Here is a 22,899-nt window from a genome sequence, read left to right as displayed (position 1 = left end):
AAAAATATCATGAATGTTAAAAATAGTGTTTTTTCTTAATATGTGTGTGTATGTATTATCTTACAAGTGCAATGTATGATACATAAAGACATTTTAAGTTTGAAAAATCAGATGTTTTGCGCGAAGTGACAGTAGTACCCACCTCAACGCTTCGCTTATGAGGCGTGTATTATTGTTCTATTTGGACGCTTTTTTAACGGACGTTAAAAAAGCTCTCGTGTGAATGAGGTCTAATGGTACGGTTTTCGTGTCTATGTTATAGTTAGGAGGTTTGATACAGGCTACTTTTTACACGCTTTATATTAGCTTCACCTGTATGTTTGTTTGTTTGTAACCGACTTCTTTGGGCGCGATTTTGACCCACTTTAAACGACCAGATTTCGTTCAAACTTTGTAGATTTATTGAGGACCGATGACAATACACTAATTTGATAAAATTATTCCATTTTTTTAGTTCGGTTTCTATAAAAAGCGTGATTTTTAGTTTTTTTTAACTATTATTATTAACGCGGAGAAGCTTGATCTTGATCTTATTCCTAAAATCATATTATAATCATATATTTGTTTCCAAAAAACATGGTAATTTCATAGATCTTAAAAATATAACCATAACTTAAAAATATACAAATATGAGAATCCTATGGGCATTTCTTGACCATGCGAGTAAAGCCACGGATAACTGCTAGTATACTTGTAGTACAATGTATTATTTAAGACCGGTTTCATGAGGATTGTGATATTCGTAGAATCGGATGTGAAGGACAAACGACGGAAATTGGATTTATTAGCATCATGACGAGGGGTTTTAAGCATATCAGTGTAGAGAAATAGGAAGAAAATGAAGTGGTATTGTATCATAGCATTGGGAGAAATTAATAAAAAGATAAACTACATTATTGCTTTATTGAAACTTGCTGAAGTATGTGTATTGTGCATGTTGTTCAGAGTGGCTACTCAAGCTACTAGTAACTAGATTGTCTATCAAATTATATGCACACCAAATTTAAAAATGAAAAATGAAATGTTATATGTTGTAGTTCCCAAAATCCCTTCTGAAGGAAAGCTAGTTGAAGGAATCAATTTTTAAGTTTGAGATTAGGTACCTACGCTTAAAACTACTGAACCGATTTGGCTTAAACTTGGTGAATAGAAAGACCATGCCCTGGAATTACATACGCTATAATTTTAACCACAAATATTGACTTCGCACTTTCTTCACTTAGCATTATTGGTCAGGTGCTACTTACAGTCAGTCAGTCATTATATACAATGGTCACGTGCGAATCTGACTCATTGCGTGGAATTAGAATTGATGGAATGGACAATATTCAACGATTATTGTCTATTTGGCCTGGTTGACTGTTTGGAACAAATATGGGCTGATGAATCACGTTCTGAACTAAGGAAATATCTATATTACATGTAGTAATTGTATGTAGCATAATAAATTAGTAGAATATCCCTTCTCATTCTATTTAAGGTCATAATATAGTATTGAAATTCAACAATCTTGCGAATTGTTTGTTAAAAAGCATTTACAAAACAAAAATATGTACATAAAGAGTAGCAAATACCGTCCATATTCAAAATAACTAAATTATTACGGTGACAATTCAAAGTAGTATTGAAGCGGCAATTAATTCAGCATTTCATAACTTTCCACCTGTACTATTATTATATTTATTTATTATTTCAGGCATCTGTCTCTCACAACACTAGATGATAAACTCACTGACTTATTTGCAAGCAATGTTGTGAAGAGACAAATAAAGTTATATTTTATAGTTATTATTTATTAGTAGGTACTAGGTACCTATGTGATCACATCTAGAATTCTATATCTTTGCGGTTTTGCGGTGCAGTAGCTATTGTAAAACAAACGGTGTGATTAATAGCGATTATGATTCACTGCAACTGTACACCTGCCGAATTGTGACAATATTAAACAAAGGACCAAACCTATGGTACCTACATTTTGGCATATCTTTGATATGAATCGAATCTTGTGGTGTAAAAACATAGCTGTATAGCGCTGGAATAGGTAACGGTATTTCCAAATCCCAAAATAGTAAGTCCATGTTTTTAGTTAAATAGTTTTTTTATTTCATGCTCATTCACATGTATTAAGTGACTAATGAAGGTAAAATATAATAGGAAAGAAATAGATGTTTATTTCAATGTAATGAAGTAGAATAATAAATTCAGAACATAGGTATCTATGTGCGAATTAAATAATTTCTTACTGTCACGTTTTGTAAAGCTAAATTGATTTCGATGTAAGTCAATACATATAGAAAATTAATTATTTAAAAGTTGTATGTTCTAAATATTTAAAAGGAACAGATTATCTCATCACATTTGCTCTACTGATCGATTTTCTCTATGGAAAAGCTCTACCGGGTATCGAACTTCAAACTTCCGATTGCATTTCCCATACAACTATACTAAAGTAGGAATCGATAAATATTATACATTTTATGGTCGCAGTCGGTGAAATTATTATTATATTCGATTATCCGCCAGGTGTGGTGTGAAGTGGAACAATAGAGGGACGTGTGTGTGTTTTCAATCACTACACTGGGTAGAATAAGAGCTGGAGATTAAATTAAATTTATTTTTAAGAAATTTAAATACAAACAAAACGACTCTAATTATCATTTTAAAAATGTTAAAGTTGTAGGTTTCATTATGAATCATCCTATTATAAAATATGCTATTAGCTTATTTAATAGTGTAGTAATTAACCCACAATGACTTGTGGGTTAATTTTTTAGTGCGATTCAGCGATGCAAAATACTTAACTGCTATTAATATTTTACTGGGATTATAGAATTGTATAACATTCATTTATTTTATAAGAATGTGTAGTATTCATCTACATTCGCATTTCTTCAACCTTTCAGTGCATGTCTTCCACGCATCGCAATTATACCTACTTTTAACGTTATTTTATATCAATGTAGATTTATTTATTTTAAAGTCGACAGTTTATATGCAAACGAGAATGCTCACAATGAGGAGGCAAAATTATAATTAGTTATTTTGTAGTACGATGCATTAGGTGACAAAATTTTATAATAAAGTGATCACTAGCTCTTGTACTGTAATACCTTGGTATAATACCTAAGCGAATATTTCTCGGCGTGTGCAGTAAATTCCGCTCGATCACACGTTTTTGCGCAATTGTACAAATCAATTGTACACATTTCTTTTTTTTATATTCATGCTCATTACATTCACAATACTTTAGGGGAAATATTTATAAACAGCAATGTTTAATATTTTTGCTATTTGTTTATATATTTATTGAATAACTACTAGATAAGTAGGTAATAGCTTGGAAAACTCTTTTCAATCAGGACATCCTTAAATAACAGTTTACAAATGGTTTACAACCACAGACATATCTACAAATGGTTTACAACCTATGTTTACAACCTATTCTATGACCTACGGAATATACCCTTTAAAATTTAAAAAAGAAATCGATCCTTATCCGATTATTTCATTATATTACAGAACTTTGTAATATCTAAGTAAACAGTTTTGTAATCTTACTAACCGATTATTAAATAGTGAATGGATATGAATGTGATTGTTGCAATTTCACGCAAAATCTACACAGCCGTTTTGAATAAAATTTGCTATGCAGATTTATTGGAATGAAATAACCATGGCCGTAAACAGGTAATACGTTGTGTTATAATCCGTTCTAAAATTCTGATACAATGTTTATTTTATAGTTATTTTTATGCAAATCTAATAATAGATAAGACTATAATGTCTTTCTTTAAAAAATGCGTTTTGGGTCATTAATTGTATAAAATAAAAAACCAGCCGCATTAACAACCACACCTTTTTTTGGAGACTGGTTGAAAATCATGTTCTTCACTACATAGTATAACATAGTATAAAACAAAGTCGCTTTCTCTGTCCCTATGTCCTTATGTATGCTTAAATCTTTAAAACTACGCAACGGATTTTGATGCGGTTTTTTTTAATAGATTGAGTAATTTGTGAGTGATTCAAGAGGAAGGTTTTTGGTAATTTATTATGTTTTAGACAAAGCGGGCGAAGCCACGGGCGGAAAGCTAGTACCTATTGCATAATAAACGGTATTTCTTTGATTATTTTATGAAATAGTAAATATTAGCTACTTGTAAAATGGACAAGTAGGACTTATATTATTTCGAGAAATATAGAACTTGACTATACCAAAACTCGTATGTTTCTTTTTTCTGAATATACTACTACACAGTACACAGTATTACACAGTCTATTATATTATATTGTACAGTATTATCCACAGAGCTATATAAATCAAGCGGGTACGGGGTATAGCTGGCTTACTTCTAAGCTCTCGTGTAATTGGGAAAGTGCTCGAAGGGTGCTGTAATAGATTGTAGCTTTTTGTTATCTGTGGTAAGTATACGCGCGTGAAAGACAAAAAAATATATTTTTACAAAATATTTCGCCTTGATTGCCTGGCAGAGAACACTGAATAGTGATAAGTTTATTGTACCTGTTTTCTTGCAAAATAAAGTGTTAAATAAATAATTACTTATATTGTTTTTATTGCCCTTGAGACAAATGAATTAGCGGGTCACTGGATAGATATTAGTAAGTTTTTATTATTTAGTTATTTATTTATTTTAACTTATTCAACCTATAAAACGCAATTGTGTATATCTTGTCATTCATTGTGGTATTTTTAAGATATTTTCATTCACATATTAACTCGGAAACGTTGAAATGCTGAATCATACTACAATGTTATTGTTCTGACCTTGATAAATGCACACTCGTTGACGCTACACGTTCAGTTATTTATTTACTAAAATTGCTTATGTTTTGATTTCATTCAATTCTATAGTATAATATTACAGTATTACACCTACTGTGTTAATATTATAATATAATGAATGGAAAAGTTTGGATGTTTGGTGAAATTTCTGGATGTTGTTACTCTATCACTTCAAAACTATAATAATAATAAGGGCGTAGGGATGTGACGACCCCATCGCCCACGGTTGGGATATCTATTGTTTACGTGATAATAGATATTCCACCCGTGCAATCAGTCAACCCGCAGGACACCTTGTGGCGGGGTGTCGGGGAGTAGCGACCCCGCGGGAACCGAGTGCTCCTGGGGGAGGCCCCTGTCTTCATCTCCGGCTCGCCTTCACCGGCCGGTCGGAGTGAAGCCTGACGAGGACAGGACCCCCACCTCTGGCTTGCCTTAACCGGCCGGCCAGAGTGGAGTCGCGAGAGCTTTTAGCTCGAAGGGTGGATGCGAAGCGTAAGTGGCGAGTGGGCACGTGATGCTGGACCCTCAGGGAGCGCGTGATCGTAGTTTAAAGTCCAGGGACGCCTCTCCACCCTTAGCTGCTCACAATATGTTGCCCCCTTGTCGCACTATTGCAGCGACTTATTTCGGGGGCCCATACAGTGAGAGGGCTAGTCACCACCTGCCAACATATTTTTACTTTCTTTTAGTAGAAAGGCAGGTGCCATAGTTTCCAATAGTTCCCAAATACCGGCCCATTTAACATCCCACTCTATAGCCCAGTTTATTTTGATTTCCATTACTCGAAATAGTCCTACATCGGCCGCGGACTGCCTAGGACTGTATCTCTATAGTGCAGTCATGGGCAGGCTGCGGCTGGTGTCCCACAACACAGTAAAGTTCTCGAAAGGGCCTCTGCGTGTTGGATCCGTGTCCCCACGTAAGCCTTCCAAAGGACCGGGTACCTTCCTTATGATGGTACCCGAGTATTATGGATGAGATACACATAATAATAATAATATATATTTATTTTCAGATAATTATCCATAATTGTGTTAGTATACATTAAACTTAGGAACTATGTTAGTAATACATAAATTATAATTAAATTACATACAAATCAAAATCATACAATTAAAAAAAAAAAAAAAAAAAAAAACTATAGACAACCGGTTCGGACAACATGTTATAATGAGATATAGTCTGATTATCATCTAGTATAAACATCGGTTCTTCGCAAGTAAAGCCGTGGGCAGTACTAAGTATATAATACTCGTTATAATTTCTAATATGCACAATAAAGTGCATGCAAATTAAAAGCATGAAATAAAATCTGTGGTATTTGGTGCCACATAAGTGCAAAATGTTGCTACCCTGTTGCTACAGATTGGAATAAACTCTTGAGTAAAACAAATTTAGGATATTTAAATGTTTATTATGTTCAAGTTTTGAACACTTACAAAAAAAAATGTTCTAGTTCAAGAGTAATTGTTACTTTAACATGTTTGTACCAAAAGAAAAAATGTGAAAATGTCTAAAACGTGTGTAGGTACTTCGGAGAATTCGAGCATATTTATTTGTACTCTAGATAAGTATTTATTCCTATTTTTACCTTAATGGAAAGTTTTTTTCATTGTTTTTCCGACGGAGACATAAAGAGGCATGTAAAAATAAACAATAAGGGGAAACGTCTTCCATACAAATAGATTTAACCATAATATTATTACGTATACCTAAGCGTATAGGAGTATGATTTGCTGCAAATAAGTACTAATAAAAAAGCTGAGAAATGTGATTTCCTCGATAGTCTTCATCACTGTCACTGTAAGTCATATTATGATTGTGTCTAGACGGACCATGTGACAATGATTTGAAATAATCATGATAAATTGGATCAATTAATGGCAGGAGATCTAAGAGACTTTGAATTTCAGAGCATCGATATTGATAGGCCAATGGCAAAGCTACTTCGCAGACTTCTCTCTTTTCTCAATTCTCTTAAACCAGAAATACCGAACTCTTCATTTTCACTCAAAGTGTATTTAAAATCTACGTCGATGGACTTTTCATACATCAACCAGAAAATACTGTTCCAAACAAATATAGTTTTGTCTATTGCAGTATTTCTTTTGATAAAATGAGTAGTCAATAGTTTCGAAAAATGAAAAAAGTCAGATTCATTCATTAATTTTACATCATAGCGATTGCTGGTCATTTTCATTTATCTTGGGGAACTGAGATGGTGCTGATTCTTTTTTTAATCAATCTTTAAATGTCTGTTTAACAGGCAAGAATATTCCGATTACGACCTGGACAACACTGAATACAAAATAAGCTACTCTACTTCTTCTGCCAAACCGTTAATAAAATGCCATAAGCATGATGCGATTTCATCCGCACCTCATTGAGCTATTCCTTCATACCAAACATAATGGAATGTTCGTTTAGTACCTAGTAACTTTGCGGATTGTTCAATTAAAAGACCAAAGTTTCTTTTATAAAATGCTACAGATGCAATTAAATTTGGAATCCGTAAACATTTTTGGAGATCAAATGCAGCAACTACAATTTTGCCTCCACCTTTTATCTGTGTCGAATCTTTTAGTTGCATAGTGAAATACAATAAATTTAAGAATGTAGTTAAACTATAATTTACAAATACAGTTATTTTTTAAATTGAATAAGCTAATTTTCATCAAATGCTTAAGAGATTTATAACGAGACTAATTCTGAAGATTTTCATTAGCTTCAAAACTACTGAATCGTTTACCGAAAAATTTCCTCTGCAGACAGATAATTACAAATGAAAATAATAAAGTTTATTTTCTCTTTGGTAAATCACAAGGGTATTAATTACTTAATAAGAATTGCTAATAAGAAAACGATCTATCAAATCTGTAAGCTCGATAAAATTAAAGTGTCGTAAAACGGAGACTTGCTAATTAGGACATAATATAGTTCTCAGAGTTGATTATTAAATGAAGACCTCTGATTAACAGCTCCCCGTTCAAGTCTAGAACTTAATTCATTGCTAACTTTATTATTTTTTTTATTTTATTAGCGTTGGAATCCTTTATGGGTAAGTGCGAATATCTGCAGATGATAGATTTACTTAGAGCAGTTTAATGCTTAGTGGATTTCTAATGATAATGGAGTTAAACATAATTGTGTGGTTGTTTTAAATGGTTTTAATGATTTAAGATACTAGGAATATAATATACTCTTCTTATTATAAAATTAAAAGTATAAATAACTAGCGGTCCGCCCCGGCTTCGCCCGTGGTACATAATATTTACGTTTTCTCTACATAAAAACCATCCTCGTACTTCAAGGAATATAATAAAAAAGAATTATCGAAATCGGTTCAGCCGTTCTCGAGTTATGCGCTTACCAACACATTTTGCGATTCATTTTTATATATAAGACTAGCGGTCCGCCCCGGCTTCGCCCGTGGTACATATTTACGTTTTCTCTACATAAAAACCATCCTCGTACTTCAAGGAATATAATAAAAAAAGAATTATCGAAATCGGTTCAGCCGTTCTCGAGTTATGCGCTTACCAACACATTTTGCGATTCATTTTTATATATAAGACTAGCAGTCCGCCCCGGCTTCGCCCGTGGTACATATTTACGTTTTCTCTACGTAAAAACCATCCTCGTACTTCAAGGAATATAATAAAAAAAGAATTAACGAAATCGGTTCAGCCGTTCTCGAGTTATGCGCTTACCAACACATTTTGCGATTCATTTTTATATATAAGACTAGCGGTCCGCCCCGGCTTCGCCCGTGGTACATATTTACGTTTTCTCTACATAAAAACCATCCTCGTACTTCAAGGAATATAATAAAAAAAGAATTATCGAAATCGGTTCAGCCGTTCTCGAGTTATGCGCTTACCAACACATTTTGCGATTCATTTTTATATATAAAGAAGAAGATATCTCCAATGTGTATTTCGTCTGGTACCAGTACCTCGTTTATGCAGAATTATGCAGTATAATGCACTATTATGAAGAATCCGAGATCTTGTCAATTGTGCCAAAAAGCCGAATGTTCTGTCAGCTGGTGAATATTTATATACTTTTATTGAATAAAAATCCATTAAAAGTTTTTTAGCCAGTCATGTCGAGACAATGCTGCTCTAACATGTATGTTGTTATTTAACTGCGTGAGAACTGAACGCGGAATTGAATTCCTGTACCTTTTATGTAATATTGATACAAAGGATGAGTTAGTCATTATTTTTTATGAAAGCACAGACATTTTTTTACGGTTGTTGTACAATTATGGGATCTAAGTAATTACCTAAGTTAAAAAAATAAACAAAGTGTCTCACAATACATGATTGGTATACTAAAAAAATAAATATCTCAGGACATTTTTTTACACACTGCACTATCCCATACTAAGCTTTCGCTTGCGTTATGGAAACCAGATGGCTGATAAATAAGTACATAAGTATATAATTTTAAATATATACTAATATAGATAACTAGCGGCCCGCCCCGGCTTCGCCCGTGGTACATATGAAAAATAGATGTTGGCCGATTCTCAGACTTACCCGGTATGCACAGAAAATTTCATGAGAATCGGTCCACCCGTTTCGGAGGAGTATGCAGACTAACATTGTGATACGAGAATTTTATATATAAGACTAGCGGTCCGCCTCGGCTTCGCCCGTGGTACATATGAAAAATAGATGTTGGCCGATTCTCAGACTTACCCGATATGCACAGAAAATTTCATGAGAATCGGTCCACCCGTTTCGGAGGAGAATGCAGACTAACATTGTGACACGAGAATTTTATATATAAGATTAACAACATCGATGTTCATCACATAAATATTTGCCTTGGGTGGGAATCGAACCCACGACCTCTGCCTTCGAAGGCAGGGTCGCTGCCAATTAAGACAACCGGTCAGTCAATATTACATAATATTATCATCTCAATAAACCTTTAAGTTAAATAATAAAATCGTTTCATTAACATTAGTGAATTAAGAAATATATTTTAAACACCATTAAATTATTTGCACGCTCGTTATTATATAAATTACATGTCTACGAAAATTAACTGCGTAGTTATCAAAAATTACCATAAAATAACACAAAGGGGAAAACGAGTATCTCTGGACACGCGAATAAATCGATATTTCATCAAATTAAAAGGGTTGCAACCCTTGGGAAATATTTTTATTGTATAACCTAATTCGTGTGTAATTTAACTTTTGAATATGTAGAGAATTTATCGAAAATAATAAAGTATTAATCAATCGAATTAATAATAAAGTATTGTAATATTATGTATCTGAGGAATAGAATTTGTATTTAAATTTGATGTAATAGTGGGGCAAAGTAAAATTCTACTATAAAAATCGTATTATAACGAATGTTTGTATGATTGTTTGTTTATAAGTCCTTCACGCATAAACTGCTGAACCGATTTTCATGAAATTTAGCACTCACATAGAGGGAAACTTGGATTAACACAAAGGATAGTTTGTATCCCGAAAATCCCATGGGAACTATGCGGGTGTTCCTTTGAATACGCGGGCGAAGCTGCGGGCGAAAAGCTAGTATATAAATAGTTATTGAAACACGAAAATTTCTAAGTAACTAGTAGTAGTAGATAAGTTTTTAAATGAATTTTTTTCCTTTTCTTATCCCATAATACTGGGATTGAGTAATTAGATAGTAATTAGGTTTAATTCTAAAGCTAGGTCACGGTATTATCAGTAATCTGTATTTTATCTTACTTGAATATCAAAGCATTGAGCAATTTAGGGGCTTAAATTGCAATTACAGAAATCCTACTAGGATGTATATTTTTTCCTTTAAAACGCCTTGTTGTTGTGTTGAAAAGAAGATTTGTCATTTTTTTTTTATTTTCATTTATTATGAACAAGGGAATGAAGCGATTGATCACACTCTCGCCTGCTGGTTAGCTGTGGAAATAAAAAAGTCATTTTCATAAAAAAGTAATCTTTACATGAAAGTGAAACTGAGATCAAAAATAGTTCAGTTATTTAAAAGTTTTTATAAAAGATCGGCATCGGCTAGTTTCACCAAACTTCAACTCAAATTCTTATTTATCAACAAAACTTCTTTCAGTAGCGCTTTTCAGTCGTGATAATTGATAATATACTGTACCTATATAATAAATTTTAAATTATTAATAAATTTTAAATTATTTACCGCTTCGGAAAGCAGTTTCTACAGAAAACTATATATATTTGCTGTTTCCAAATATACTTGATTCATTTACTTAAAATAATTGGCAATTACTCAAACATAGGTTTAAAATTAGTGGTATAATTTAGTACTTAAACTGTTTTGAACAGTGTTTAACGTCATTCATGAGTAAAAACAATTCATTCATAACTACAATGTTATCTAGTTTAACCGCTTAGTTTAAGAGCTAATTATTACAAAATAATTTAATTAATTACAATAATAATTTAAATTATTTTATACACTAAAATTACATTTTTTTAAATTTTTGTCTGTCCGTCTAATTGTTCAGGCTAATCTCTGGGACTGCTGGACCGATTTTGATGGGATTTTCATTGACAGATAGCTGATGTTATAAGGAGTAACTTTAACTATTTTTATACTGACATACCCCTAGGAACATTACGACTTAGAGGAAAATATCATTTACGCGGGTGTAACCGCGGGACGCAGCTAGTGATACATAAAACGTAACACCTAACACGTATTCAAATAGGTACAAGTAATTAAAATATTATTAATCATATAAAGAACCAAAAGGCACTAATAAAATAGTAAATAGGGAAATACATGACGTCATTCTGTTCATATATATATAATATAATAATGTGTGTATTTTTATGCAAGGAATTTAAATAACATGAGTCATATACCATAAAGTATGTTCTGCTTATTTGTATGTATGGGAAGTGACCATAAAACTGTATTTTCTATGACACGTTTTGAAAGTGAAACGGTTAGAATATATGGATTGAATTTTTATCTTTCCTACAGTTAGAAAAATGGTGGCCTAATGATGAGATAATAATTCGCCCGTGGTACATATTTACGTTTTCTCTACATAAGAACCATCCTCGTACTTCAAGGAATATAATAAAAAAAGAATTATCGAAATCGGTTCAGCCGTTCACACGTGATGCCGTGACAACGCGAAACGGGTTTCATTTTTAGAAAGATATAGATGACGCTAGGCAAATATCAGCAAAATGACCTTTCTAGTAGTATCTAGATCTCTTACTCATTCACGAATAGTTTCCAATACAACATTTACCGTTCCAAAACAGGCTCCAATTTTTTATTATAGTTTTTTTGCTCCATGAATGAAATCACCTCTTATACTATCTGTACTACGCGTAGTGTGAATCATTCTTCGCGGTATAACCACAAAATACTTGGAATAGATTGTATCTGCTTTGCGTCATTGTTTATTAGTTACCCCTTTGATTAAAAGTTAAATTAATGGTCCCTACCGGTGGCATAATTAGGGTTTTAGGATTTAGGTACTATTTTTGTTTCGTTTTCAAGGATAGAGCTATAATTATTTAAATAATATAATTTATTTAGCTTTGCTTTAAGTTTTTGAAGATTTTTTATTAAATAGATAGAGAGAGAAGATTAATTATTAAATAATTTGTATATTATTACATTGAAATTATGAAATTTATGCATAGGTACGACAAGCTACCGACACAGAACTTACAAGTAGATCCTTTATTCTTTACTTGGTGAAAGATATATTTTTTTTGATGTACAGCTCTACATAATATTTTAATAGTTCGTTCTATATTTACCCCGTTGTTTTTTTATGATCTATACAGACTCTATAGTGTTTTATAGGATTTAAAACAAAGGACAAAGTCATGAATTGATCTTTTTCTACACGATTTAAACAATTTGTTAAATTACATAAATACTGCATCAACCTTGACTGTAATTGAAAACTCGTTGCTTTTACCCGATACTGTAAAAGGAGTGTAATGTTTTTAGAACAATTGTATGTATATTTGTATATGCTTGGTTCTAGAAAGAAAGAAAGAAAGAAAATCATTTTTATTAGGTACACCACATAGAACATACACATAACAAAATTTAAAAAAGAAATAACACGTAAAAAAAAAATAAAGACTAATGAACAAAAATAATTAAACTAAAACACGAAAAGAAATTAGTGTGGCGACCTAAATGGTGAGGCCCTCAGCATATGTCATGTCGACATGGTCGGCATAACGCTGGTTTTCAGTGCCCCCCACAACACAAAACAGGGCAGAAGCCCAAAGTGTCCCCTAACCGTGACTGTTGCTAAATATATACAGAAAAAATAATAAGTATTAAATAGAAACAAAATCATCTACAGAATATTCATATATATACTATAATGGAACATATAAAAATAAAACATTATAATAATAATAAATAAAAGTAAAGAGATATATATACTTGAAAATACTTATAAAATAACATTAAATAAATGTATATTAGCCCGATATACAACGCAACTAGGCTTGTTTGACGAATTCGTTTATCAAGTGTGCTTTATATTTATATTTGAAAGAATTTTTTGACACTGATTCACGTATCGGCGGCGGAAGATTGTTCCAGCACTTCGTTGCGTTGTATACAAAACTACCTCTAAAAGCAGTTGTATGGAACTTTGGCATAAGTAGCTTGTACGTGGACCCTCTTGTTAAGTACGAGCCTTTTCTGTCACTCATCCACCCAAGCTTACAGTAAAGGTATTTAGGCATCTGGGATGTTACCACTTCAAAAAGCATGACAGCGAAGTGAAGGCGTCTGCGTCGTTCCATGTTGAGCGTTTTTGCTTTGATCAGATATGGCGTAACGTGATCTCTCGAAGGTATGTCCCAACAGAAACGAGCGCAGGCGTTCTGAACGCGCTGTATTGCAGTCTTAGTTTTTTTAAGCAATCTTGTACCGTACATGGTGTCCGCGAAATTGAATTTCGAGAGTATAAGTGCCTCGCACAGCCTTGAACGTAAGGGTGCGGTAATGTAGGGTTTTATACGATACAACAGCTTTAATCTATAGAAACAGTTTGAAATGGTGGTATGAATGTGTTTCTCGAACCTCAAATTTTCATCGAACACGATCCCAAGATTGCGAGCTTCCCTAACGCGTTCAATCAACTGCCCCTCTACACTGATAAGCGGATTATATCTCGCCACTTTTTCAACCAAAATCGGTGTTCCTAATAACATAAATTTGGTCTTCGCAGGATTAATAACCAGAGAGTTTTTCTCCGACCATTTTGAAATACGCTGAAGGTCTGAGTTTAATTCGGCAATAGCTTCAACAGTTCGAGATGGATGAAAAGATATATATAATTGTATATCGTCTGCGTATGAATGGTACCGGCAATATCTTATTTCGCGCGTTATATCCGTACTATACAGAATGAAAAGTAGGGGACCCAGGATGGAGCCTTGCGGAACTCCTCTGGTCACGCTACTTTGCCTGGAATATGCAATTGAACCATCTTCCTTGCGGATGACTACAGTTTGAGTACGTTTGTTGAGATAACTACCGAACCAGCTAATTGTTTCCTTACTAAACCCATAGTACGACATCTTGGATAGAAGAAGCGGAATATTGATGGTGTCAAAAGCTCTAGTGTAGTCAAGGAACACAACAGCAGTACTCATGCCCGTGTCTTGCGCCTTCAGGATGTTATCTACAACTTCAGTCAGTGCAGAGGCAACACCACGTCCCTTCCTGAACCCTGACTGCAAATCGGATAATACTCCATTTTGCTCTAAGAACTGGATTAACTGATTGTGTACTATCCTCTCTATCACTTTCGAGAGACACGGAAGCACACTGATCGGCCTCAGATCTTTTGAGGTCAATGGATTGTCATTTTTAGGTATAGGATGTACCAGTGCACTTTGCCAAAGTTCAGGAAACTGATGCGTACGGAAGGACGTGTTTATGATATGCGTGATGACTGGCAGGATTTTGGAGGAAGTAAGTTTTAACATATCCAGGGACATGTCATCGACTCCAACTGCTTGGGACTTCAAGGTTTGTAAGGCTTTAAGTACAGTGTTCTCATTAACAGATTTTAATGAGAAGGTGGCGTTACAGTACCGGTGAAATTCGTAATAAGTCAACGTCGATAGGTCAGATTTGTTGTTGCCAGGAACATTAAGAAAGTCACAATTTAATTTATCGGGATCATTGAAATGCGATGGTAACTTATTATCCTTTTTAGCTTTAATTACGACTTGTTCCTTAATGTGCTTCCACAATTTAGGCGGGTTATTGATATTACTATTAACATAATTGTCAAAGTATGACTGCTTTTCTCTATGCAGAGCCTGGCTGACGATACTTTTTAGTTCTTTGTAATATGCCTTATGTTTACCTTCTTTACTTCTTCTGGCTGTAACTTGCGCTTCGTCTCGAGTTTTCATCATCAATTTAATGGTATCAGTAATCCATGGATGAAGCTTGCGTTTTACATATTTCACTTTTCGAGGAGCGTGATGATCAAAAATTATTTGGATGTATGTTGTAAGAATCTTAACCATCTCATCAACATTATTCATTTCCATAATTGTGTGCCACCTTACTTCTTCTAGGGTCGCTTCAAAACTCTCCATGTCAATATCTTTCAGAGACCTGTACGTTATCCATCTAGGGATATATTTGTCCTTGGGTATATTTAATGTACAAGAAACAAATGCATGACTGCTCAGGGCGCTGACATGCTCAACGACAACGTGCGATGCTGCAATATTCGTGCATATCAAATCCAGCAACGTCTCGCTTTTATCCGTGAAGTGTGTTGGTTCAGATATAAGTTGAGTGAGATTCATCGTATGCAAAAAACTCTCAAGTTTGGAGAAAGAAACGTGTTGCTTATTTAAAAAGTTAATGTTGAAATCCCCTAAGAGCACTATATTGTCGGACCACATGAAGGAACCAAGAGATTCGATCAAGGCATCCAAAAATATCTGAACATCGAGCCAAGGAGGTCTATATGCTGTTCCCAATACAACCGTTTTACCCTGAACTGTGGTTTTCACCCACATTTGCTCGACTTGCAAGGTTATAGGATGTTGCAGTGTTTTAACTACCATACCCTCCTTCACGTAAAATCCCACACCGCCCCCGCGATTACGGATACTTCTCGAGCGTGGTATATGTCGCAGCCTATAGCCGGGAACAAGTGGCGCACGACCCTCTTCACCCTCGCGAAGCCAGGTCTCGTTGACCGCCAGTATATCCACCCGAAGTCGGTCTAGTGCGACGACAAACTCATCATGATGGGTTCCAAGAGAGCCAGGATTGATGAAACCAACCTTTAATTTATTTTTAATACTGAATGTGACTAATAATTATTGAATGTACAATAAAGTTTATACTATGGACAAGGTAAATGAATAACACTATATTATGTATAATACTATTAATACTGTTTGGGATAATAATAATATATACTACGATAAATGTAATAGTGGCTTTTATATGATTAATGAAGATTATTATAACAATTAATTGATGGGTAATATGAATAACAATGAAATATACGATAACGTTTAAAATATAGACAAGATAAATGGATAAAACTATAATACTCTGTATAATTCTGTACGTGATACTGTATACTATAATAAATGGAATATTTGTGTTTATAGTGTCACTATAATTAATGAAAATTATTATTTGAATTAAATGCTGGATACGAGCGTCGTACATTAAGGTGTGATTGTCACAGCATAAACTTATAAATCGTTTACAATACACAAAACATGAATGCTCGTTTAAGACAATATTATATTTATTTTTACGTACATAAACTTTGTCTTTTTTCAATGCCATGTTACACAGACCTTGGTCGCCACCCAATAAACTTAATACAATTATACTACAAGTGCTTATTCTATATAATATATTAACACAATCTTTGTTGATGAGATACGTACGCAATATTAAGACACCAATATTTGATACATTATTTGTGTAAAAAGTACCAAAAACCACAACATGAATTTTTATATTGTTATATAATATCTTAAATGAAAACAAACATCCATTACAATAAAACCGTGACGTAACCGAAGCCATACTGTTACAGCTTGAAACTATATAATATGCATACACATAGATCATCACGCATTCATACTTACAACCCAGAACAATGTACATTTTAATTTTAATATTAATCAAACCAAACAGTGTATTTAAAAAATTTTGTACTAGGAAAAATACAATATAACTCGCTTCAACATTAGAGGACAATATTATACATTTATAAAATTCGTATAAAATGTAAAAACAAAAATAAAAACATATATGAATTCTATATGGATAGATAAGTTTATAAACTTTAATGAAAATGTAAACATAATGAAAAGTTGTCATCACGTTATTATATCTAATACATAATATGGAACAGCAAAAATAGACAAGTGCAGGAGCTTTGTGCAAACCTAACCATGCCCAAAAATTTTATTTATGTCATCCTCGCAACGGATGCGATGAGATGATTCTTTCGAATCACGCCTGACGTATATTCGACCTTCTTTAGTCCATACGTATCGCCATTTTCGACTAGCAGCGGTCTCTCGGGCAATATGGAAAAGCCTGCTGTTGAAATAAGTTAGATGTTCGTTCACATAAAACCGCCGCGTAGCCCCTGCGATACCCGTGCCAGCGGTGTCGGCGCCGCGCCGAACGCGCGCCGCGCGCAGGAACTCGTCGCGTACATGGCGGCGCGTGAGCCGGACCGCAATGGTGCGGGGGCGCGCGGGGCTCACAGCTCCGTCCGAGCTAGACTCTCGCATGTTTCGCTGTCTACCCAAACGATGCACACTCACTATATCACGTTCGTCTAGTTTAAGACTTAGTTTATTAGCAAGTGATATAGCAATATGGGTAAGATTCTCGCCGTTAGTCTCTGGAACTCCCGATATACAAACATCATGCAATAATTGTTGTTGCTCCGAATCGTTTAGGCGCTTTTCTAACGCAGCGACAGCGTCAGTAATTTCGGAGTTGTTTGGATGTGGGGATTGTAATTCTATAGGACGCTCCTCAAGTTTACTAACGCGCTCTTCAATGCTATCTAGTCGCTTTCCAAGTTCCGTAATAATAGAGAATATTCCAGCCATTTCCGTCCTGAATTTAGAAATCTCGTTACGCAGTAGCTTAATATCCTGCCCCAGAGGGGAAGACGAGCCCGTTTCCAGTACAGCCGGGTCCTGCGAGTCTTGTGATGAGGTCATAATATCATCGTTAGATTTTTTAGTTTTATTTTTACAAGACTTGCACATATATTTCCCAAAAGAAGCAGAATTCGGGCTTAAATTAATACATTGTTTATGTATCAAGGCATTACATTTTATACACTTAACGCCATCTATATTCCCACAGAATTTACCGCAGGCAGAACATCTATTGGTCATTGTTTTGATACGTAGCTCCGTCGCTAGATGGTGATATTATTATAAGTTGGTATCAGTAATCCTCAAATTTATGTTGATAATAAATCAAAAGTTTATTTCTCGTGTGATTCGATTTAGTAATAATATTTTTGAATTTAGTTATAATTTTTATCTGGATGGAAGATTAAGTTATGCGAATGAAACACCGCACTGTTTACCGTTATAATATTATGACGGAACGAGGGTATTTTGTAACTACAACTGTTCGATCAGCTGTTTATTTTATTCAGTTGTTTTGCCTTACACGTAACACTCCACTTTTATAACATTTGTACGTATAGATAATTCGAAATAATACTTGATTATACACTTTTTCTATCAATTAGTGAGGTTTAGAATATTAAATACACAAAAATTCACAGAGACACTTCAGACTTTTACCCAGCCAGGGTTGCCACTCAATTGTTATAGTTAGTTATACTATGTTAGAGATGCCTAAGTTCTAAGTTGAATAAAGGACTTGAAAATAAAGTGGTGTTTTATTTGGAATAAATAGATTTTTTTAATTTATACACGGTTATACCTATAGGTAGGTACTTCTAAGGAAAAGGTTACCAATTTTCTATCGGAGTGTGTGGATATTTATGCGATTTACTATATGTATCTTAGAGTTTATGCACGGTGTTCATGAAATAGAATTAAATTCATTTTGATTTACCAGGCAAAGCGAAAATTCAATGTCATGTCTTATAAAAGTAAATCCCCGTAGTTCCTTGTAAGAGGTTAACCATAGGATGCCTGTGATTTGTGGTCAAGTTATATCTTTATTTTTCCTGTATTACATTTGTTTATACATTCATTACTTATTTAGTAGCAATTTGGTTTAAAAAAATATAAATGAATTTTACTAACCTATCTAAGTAAAATTTATAAGGCTCCATATCTATGGAGCCTTATAAATTAAACAAAAATATATTGAATCTGCTTCAATGACCAAAAAACTGCACAGGTATTATTTCAATTAGGTTTTATTCTCATTCATATAATATTATTTTCCTTACAAAAAAATCTTTGTTCCTGTATCACAATGCAGATTTTGTTGAATGTGTGTTTTATCGCGATACGTGCAGTGGAACACACGTAGTAGTCGTTAGGAGTCATTATTTCAACTATATGCTAAATATTCAGTAATCTGTGCTAGATAGCACTTACCCACTTTACAATGTTGCGCTGCGCCGGCTCTACAATTTATGTATTTTATCGTAATAAATAGATATTTCACCCAATTATATAAGAAAATACAAATAAAAATGTGGTTTTAGTAGATATCTAGACTAGAGAGCATTGATATAACATAATATGAAGTATCATTTACCACAAATTAGCAAAAATAATGCTACTAATACATACAAACAATATAAATGCGAAAGTTTGCGAGTATAGATGGATGCACAGAACTATATCGAATGTTTAATAATCTTTCATAAAAATCTATTAGACGGATTAAGATGAAACTTTACAGTAATAGTTACCTATAGGTTATTTATTATTTTATTAGTTCTTAATGGTTTACGTGCTATTGTCCTTGTACCTAAATAATAGGAAAGTATTGCATCATTATAAATAAACGAGCGGGAAATTTTCCCCACAACCTGTGGGTGTGGTTTGTTATTGTTTGGTTCAGGATTTACCTGAATTTACAAGTCTCCTGAAGTAATGTTTTATGTTTTAAAACTGATATTATCACTGATTTAAATTGATACAGCAGTTACTCGCGAAATAAACTTTGAAAAATTGTATGTTGTTTGAATTATATTTCACATAGATAATATTATATAGCGTTTATAATATTTTTAAGAAAGATACCCAACTATAATTTCAAAAGCTCAGACTCCATCACAACTGTAAAAATATAATAATGAAGTTTTTTTTTTTTTTTTTTTTTTTTTTACTGTAGATAGGGAAGCGCTTGACCACAATCTCGCCTGATGGAAAGCTAGATGCGGTCTAAGATGTTACGCGCTTCCCTAGTAGGTACCGGTTCACTCTTCGCTTGAAGTGGTATATTTTATAGGAAATATCTGTCTGGTTCCTATTGATCTTTAAAAGGTCAGGCTCTATTTGCTCTACTTTTTTCAAATGTTAATCATAGGTACCAATTTTCAGAATACGATCATTGTTGCATTTGTAAATTATTTCGCAGAGAATATATGAAACACACATTACGGTTCATAATCATTAGGTTTAGTACTTAGGTAATTGTATGTAATTTTAAGTAATTAGAATTATTCAATGCATATTGCCAGGACGGCTCTACAATAAATTGACAAATGTAAATTGAAATAAATACCCATTTATAATATTATGTGTGTAATTTTTCTTGATTTATCACATTGATTAATAAAGGAAGAAAATAGACAAGATACACATAGAAATTCTAAATGAAAATACTTCACTTCATTTTTACAAACATTATTGGTGGTAAATGTTAAAAATATGTAATGACGTTTCAAAAGTGCTTCTAGAAGAAGTCTAATTGAATAAATAAATGTTTGAGTTTTGAGTTTTGAGTTTTTTGATACTTTCATGAATCTTAAATGTACCTACTACACATATATTTAGATGTAAAGATTAAATAATTACATACATAATAATTAATTAACGAGTAGAATTTTATAACATACTCGTGTTCAAGACATCTGTGACACATAAAATCATCTGAATGAGAATGAATAATGCGGAAAAGAACTGTGATTCAGTCAACTCCTCGCTACTCGCTACTCGCAAGGAACAACAGGAAATCGTCCAATATGCCTTATCTAATTATGTGACAAAGGTATGGCCTTGCTTTGGGAAACAGAAATATGGAGCTTGTAATAAAGTTATTTCTGAAGATATTTTTTCATAAATACTGGCACCATTATACCTATATTCATCATATCATCTCTGTCTTTTATTTTGAATTGTATGAGATAGTTAACATTTAGGTAACTTTACTTCTATATAGAGGAAACATAAACTCTATAGTATGTTTTAAATTACCATGATATGTAAGGCAAGGATATTTGCCCTTTAGCCCTTAATAGTATGAAACAAACTATAAATAAATGCTCTTGACTCTGCACCATATAATTAAATCAACAAAAGTGGTATCTAACCTCATCAACGTCAGGACGTCACCAATATGATTCCATTAATCCTTATGAATCATCCAACCTTGATACGAGCTATTGGCCATGTTTTATATAACCATTGTAGCGACTCGTACGCCATTCTATTTGAAACGAGAGTGCCGTGCGGACGTAACCATGGGGAGCTATAACATGTCTAAAGTCGCTTTGTACGTCCTAAATACCATTTACGCAATACTGGGCTTGGCTATCGCGGCCGCGTCCATTTGGTTCTTCTGTGAAGTACACGACTTCACGAGCTTACGGAATAGCAACCATTACTTGCTGGATTACACCGTGTACTGGCCGCAAGCTGTACCATGGATCTTCCTGATCGTCGCGCTGATGGTGATTGGAGTGTCGTGCTGTGGTTTCGCCAGTGCTCACAAGAGAAGCCGCGGTTTTATTACCATGTTTGTGACTGCGCAATCAATAGCTGTCGTATGCATGATCGTGGCTGCTACCCTGGCGCTAGTTTTCGCTGACAACAAATCCACTGACGACTTCTTTAAGGACACCATATGGGATGTGTACTTCCAGTCGAAGAACGATCGTGAAGTCGCCTCGTCGTTCGGCTTAATCGAGCGCAAGTTGCACTGCTGTGGTGCCGACAGTCCGAGGGATTACAAGAATTGGAAGAACGAGTTCCCGATGTCCTGCTGTGACACTTATTATCATGGATTCCTGGATACCTACACTATAGAATGCGAATTTACTAACAAATTGGCGAATGAAAGGTACGGCTGCTCGACTGTGGCTGCGCAGTATGCGCGCATTGCGATTAAAGTTCTCTCCGGAGGTATGATCTTCACTGCAATTATCGGGCTCCTCACTATGGGTGTAGCGATAGCCTTGTCGAAGTCATTGGAGAAAAAACGAAGAGTTCAAACGTTGAAGAATGAATCTGAAAGCAAAAAGGTTCTATTGTAAGGTGTCAAGGCGATCTACGTAAGTACAAAACTTGGCCAAAGATTAACGCTTATTACAAATAGTTTTATAACGTATTAAGAGCTGATTTTTCGAGCAGATACACTTCAGGTAATAGATATAGTCTATCTCTTTCTTTTGTATTGAATTGTGTGAGATATATTGAAAAATCGGCCCTCTTTGTAATACATACATCGGTGCTGTATTCATATCACATTTAATTAAACGATTCAAAGGTTTTGAAATGCTGTAGATTCTACATGTTTTGTGTCATTTAAACATGTTTGAATCTACGTTTTGGCCAAGTTTTTAATGGATTGAAAACACGTTTGTTGCGTATAGAGATGACATCATGTAATAGCTCAAGCGATCAGCTAGGGTTGCCAACAAGATAATTTGAGTTTTATTTATTGATTGTAGAAAAATCTACGTTTTTACCAACAAGTTTAAATTGGTCGGTTAATGTATCGTTTAAAATGCGAACGACTTTTGCAATTATTATTATAATAGTTATTTCATGTATAATTTTTTATTTAAACAGAACAATAATATTACATTGTAAGTCTTGACAAAGGATTTGATAAAGTGGAAGA

The 22,899-nt window shown here is 33.9% G+C and overlaps 1 protein-coding gene across 1 annotated transcript; it reads left to right on the top strand.

Moving 5' to 3' along the window:
• The first annotated feature begins 21,466 nt into the window (after positions 1-21,466).
• On the top strand, positions 21,467-22,784 carry LOC149896703 (23 kDa integral membrane protein-like). Its single transcript, XM_090117209.1, has one exon. The coding sequence runs from the start codon at positions 21,518-21,520 to the stop codon at positions 22,307-22,309; it is 792 nt and encodes a 263-aa protein (XP_089973335.1). The 5' UTR covers positions 21,467-21,517; the 3' UTR covers positions 22,310-22,784.
• Positions 22,785-22,899: the final 115 nt, after the last annotated feature.

Source organism: Colias eurytheme, chromosome 27 (genome assembly GCF_061535395.1).
Source record: "Colias eurytheme isolate Ceu_HAF_F1 chromosome 27, ilColEury1 Martin Lab GWU primary, whole genome shotgun sequence".
In the NCBI taxonomy this organism is placed as follows: Eukaryota; Metazoa; Arthropoda; class Insecta; order Lepidoptera; family Pieridae; genus Colias; species Colias eurytheme.
Note: the sequence above shows the minus strand (reverse complement) of the source record. Positions and strands in the feature narration are given on the sequence as shown.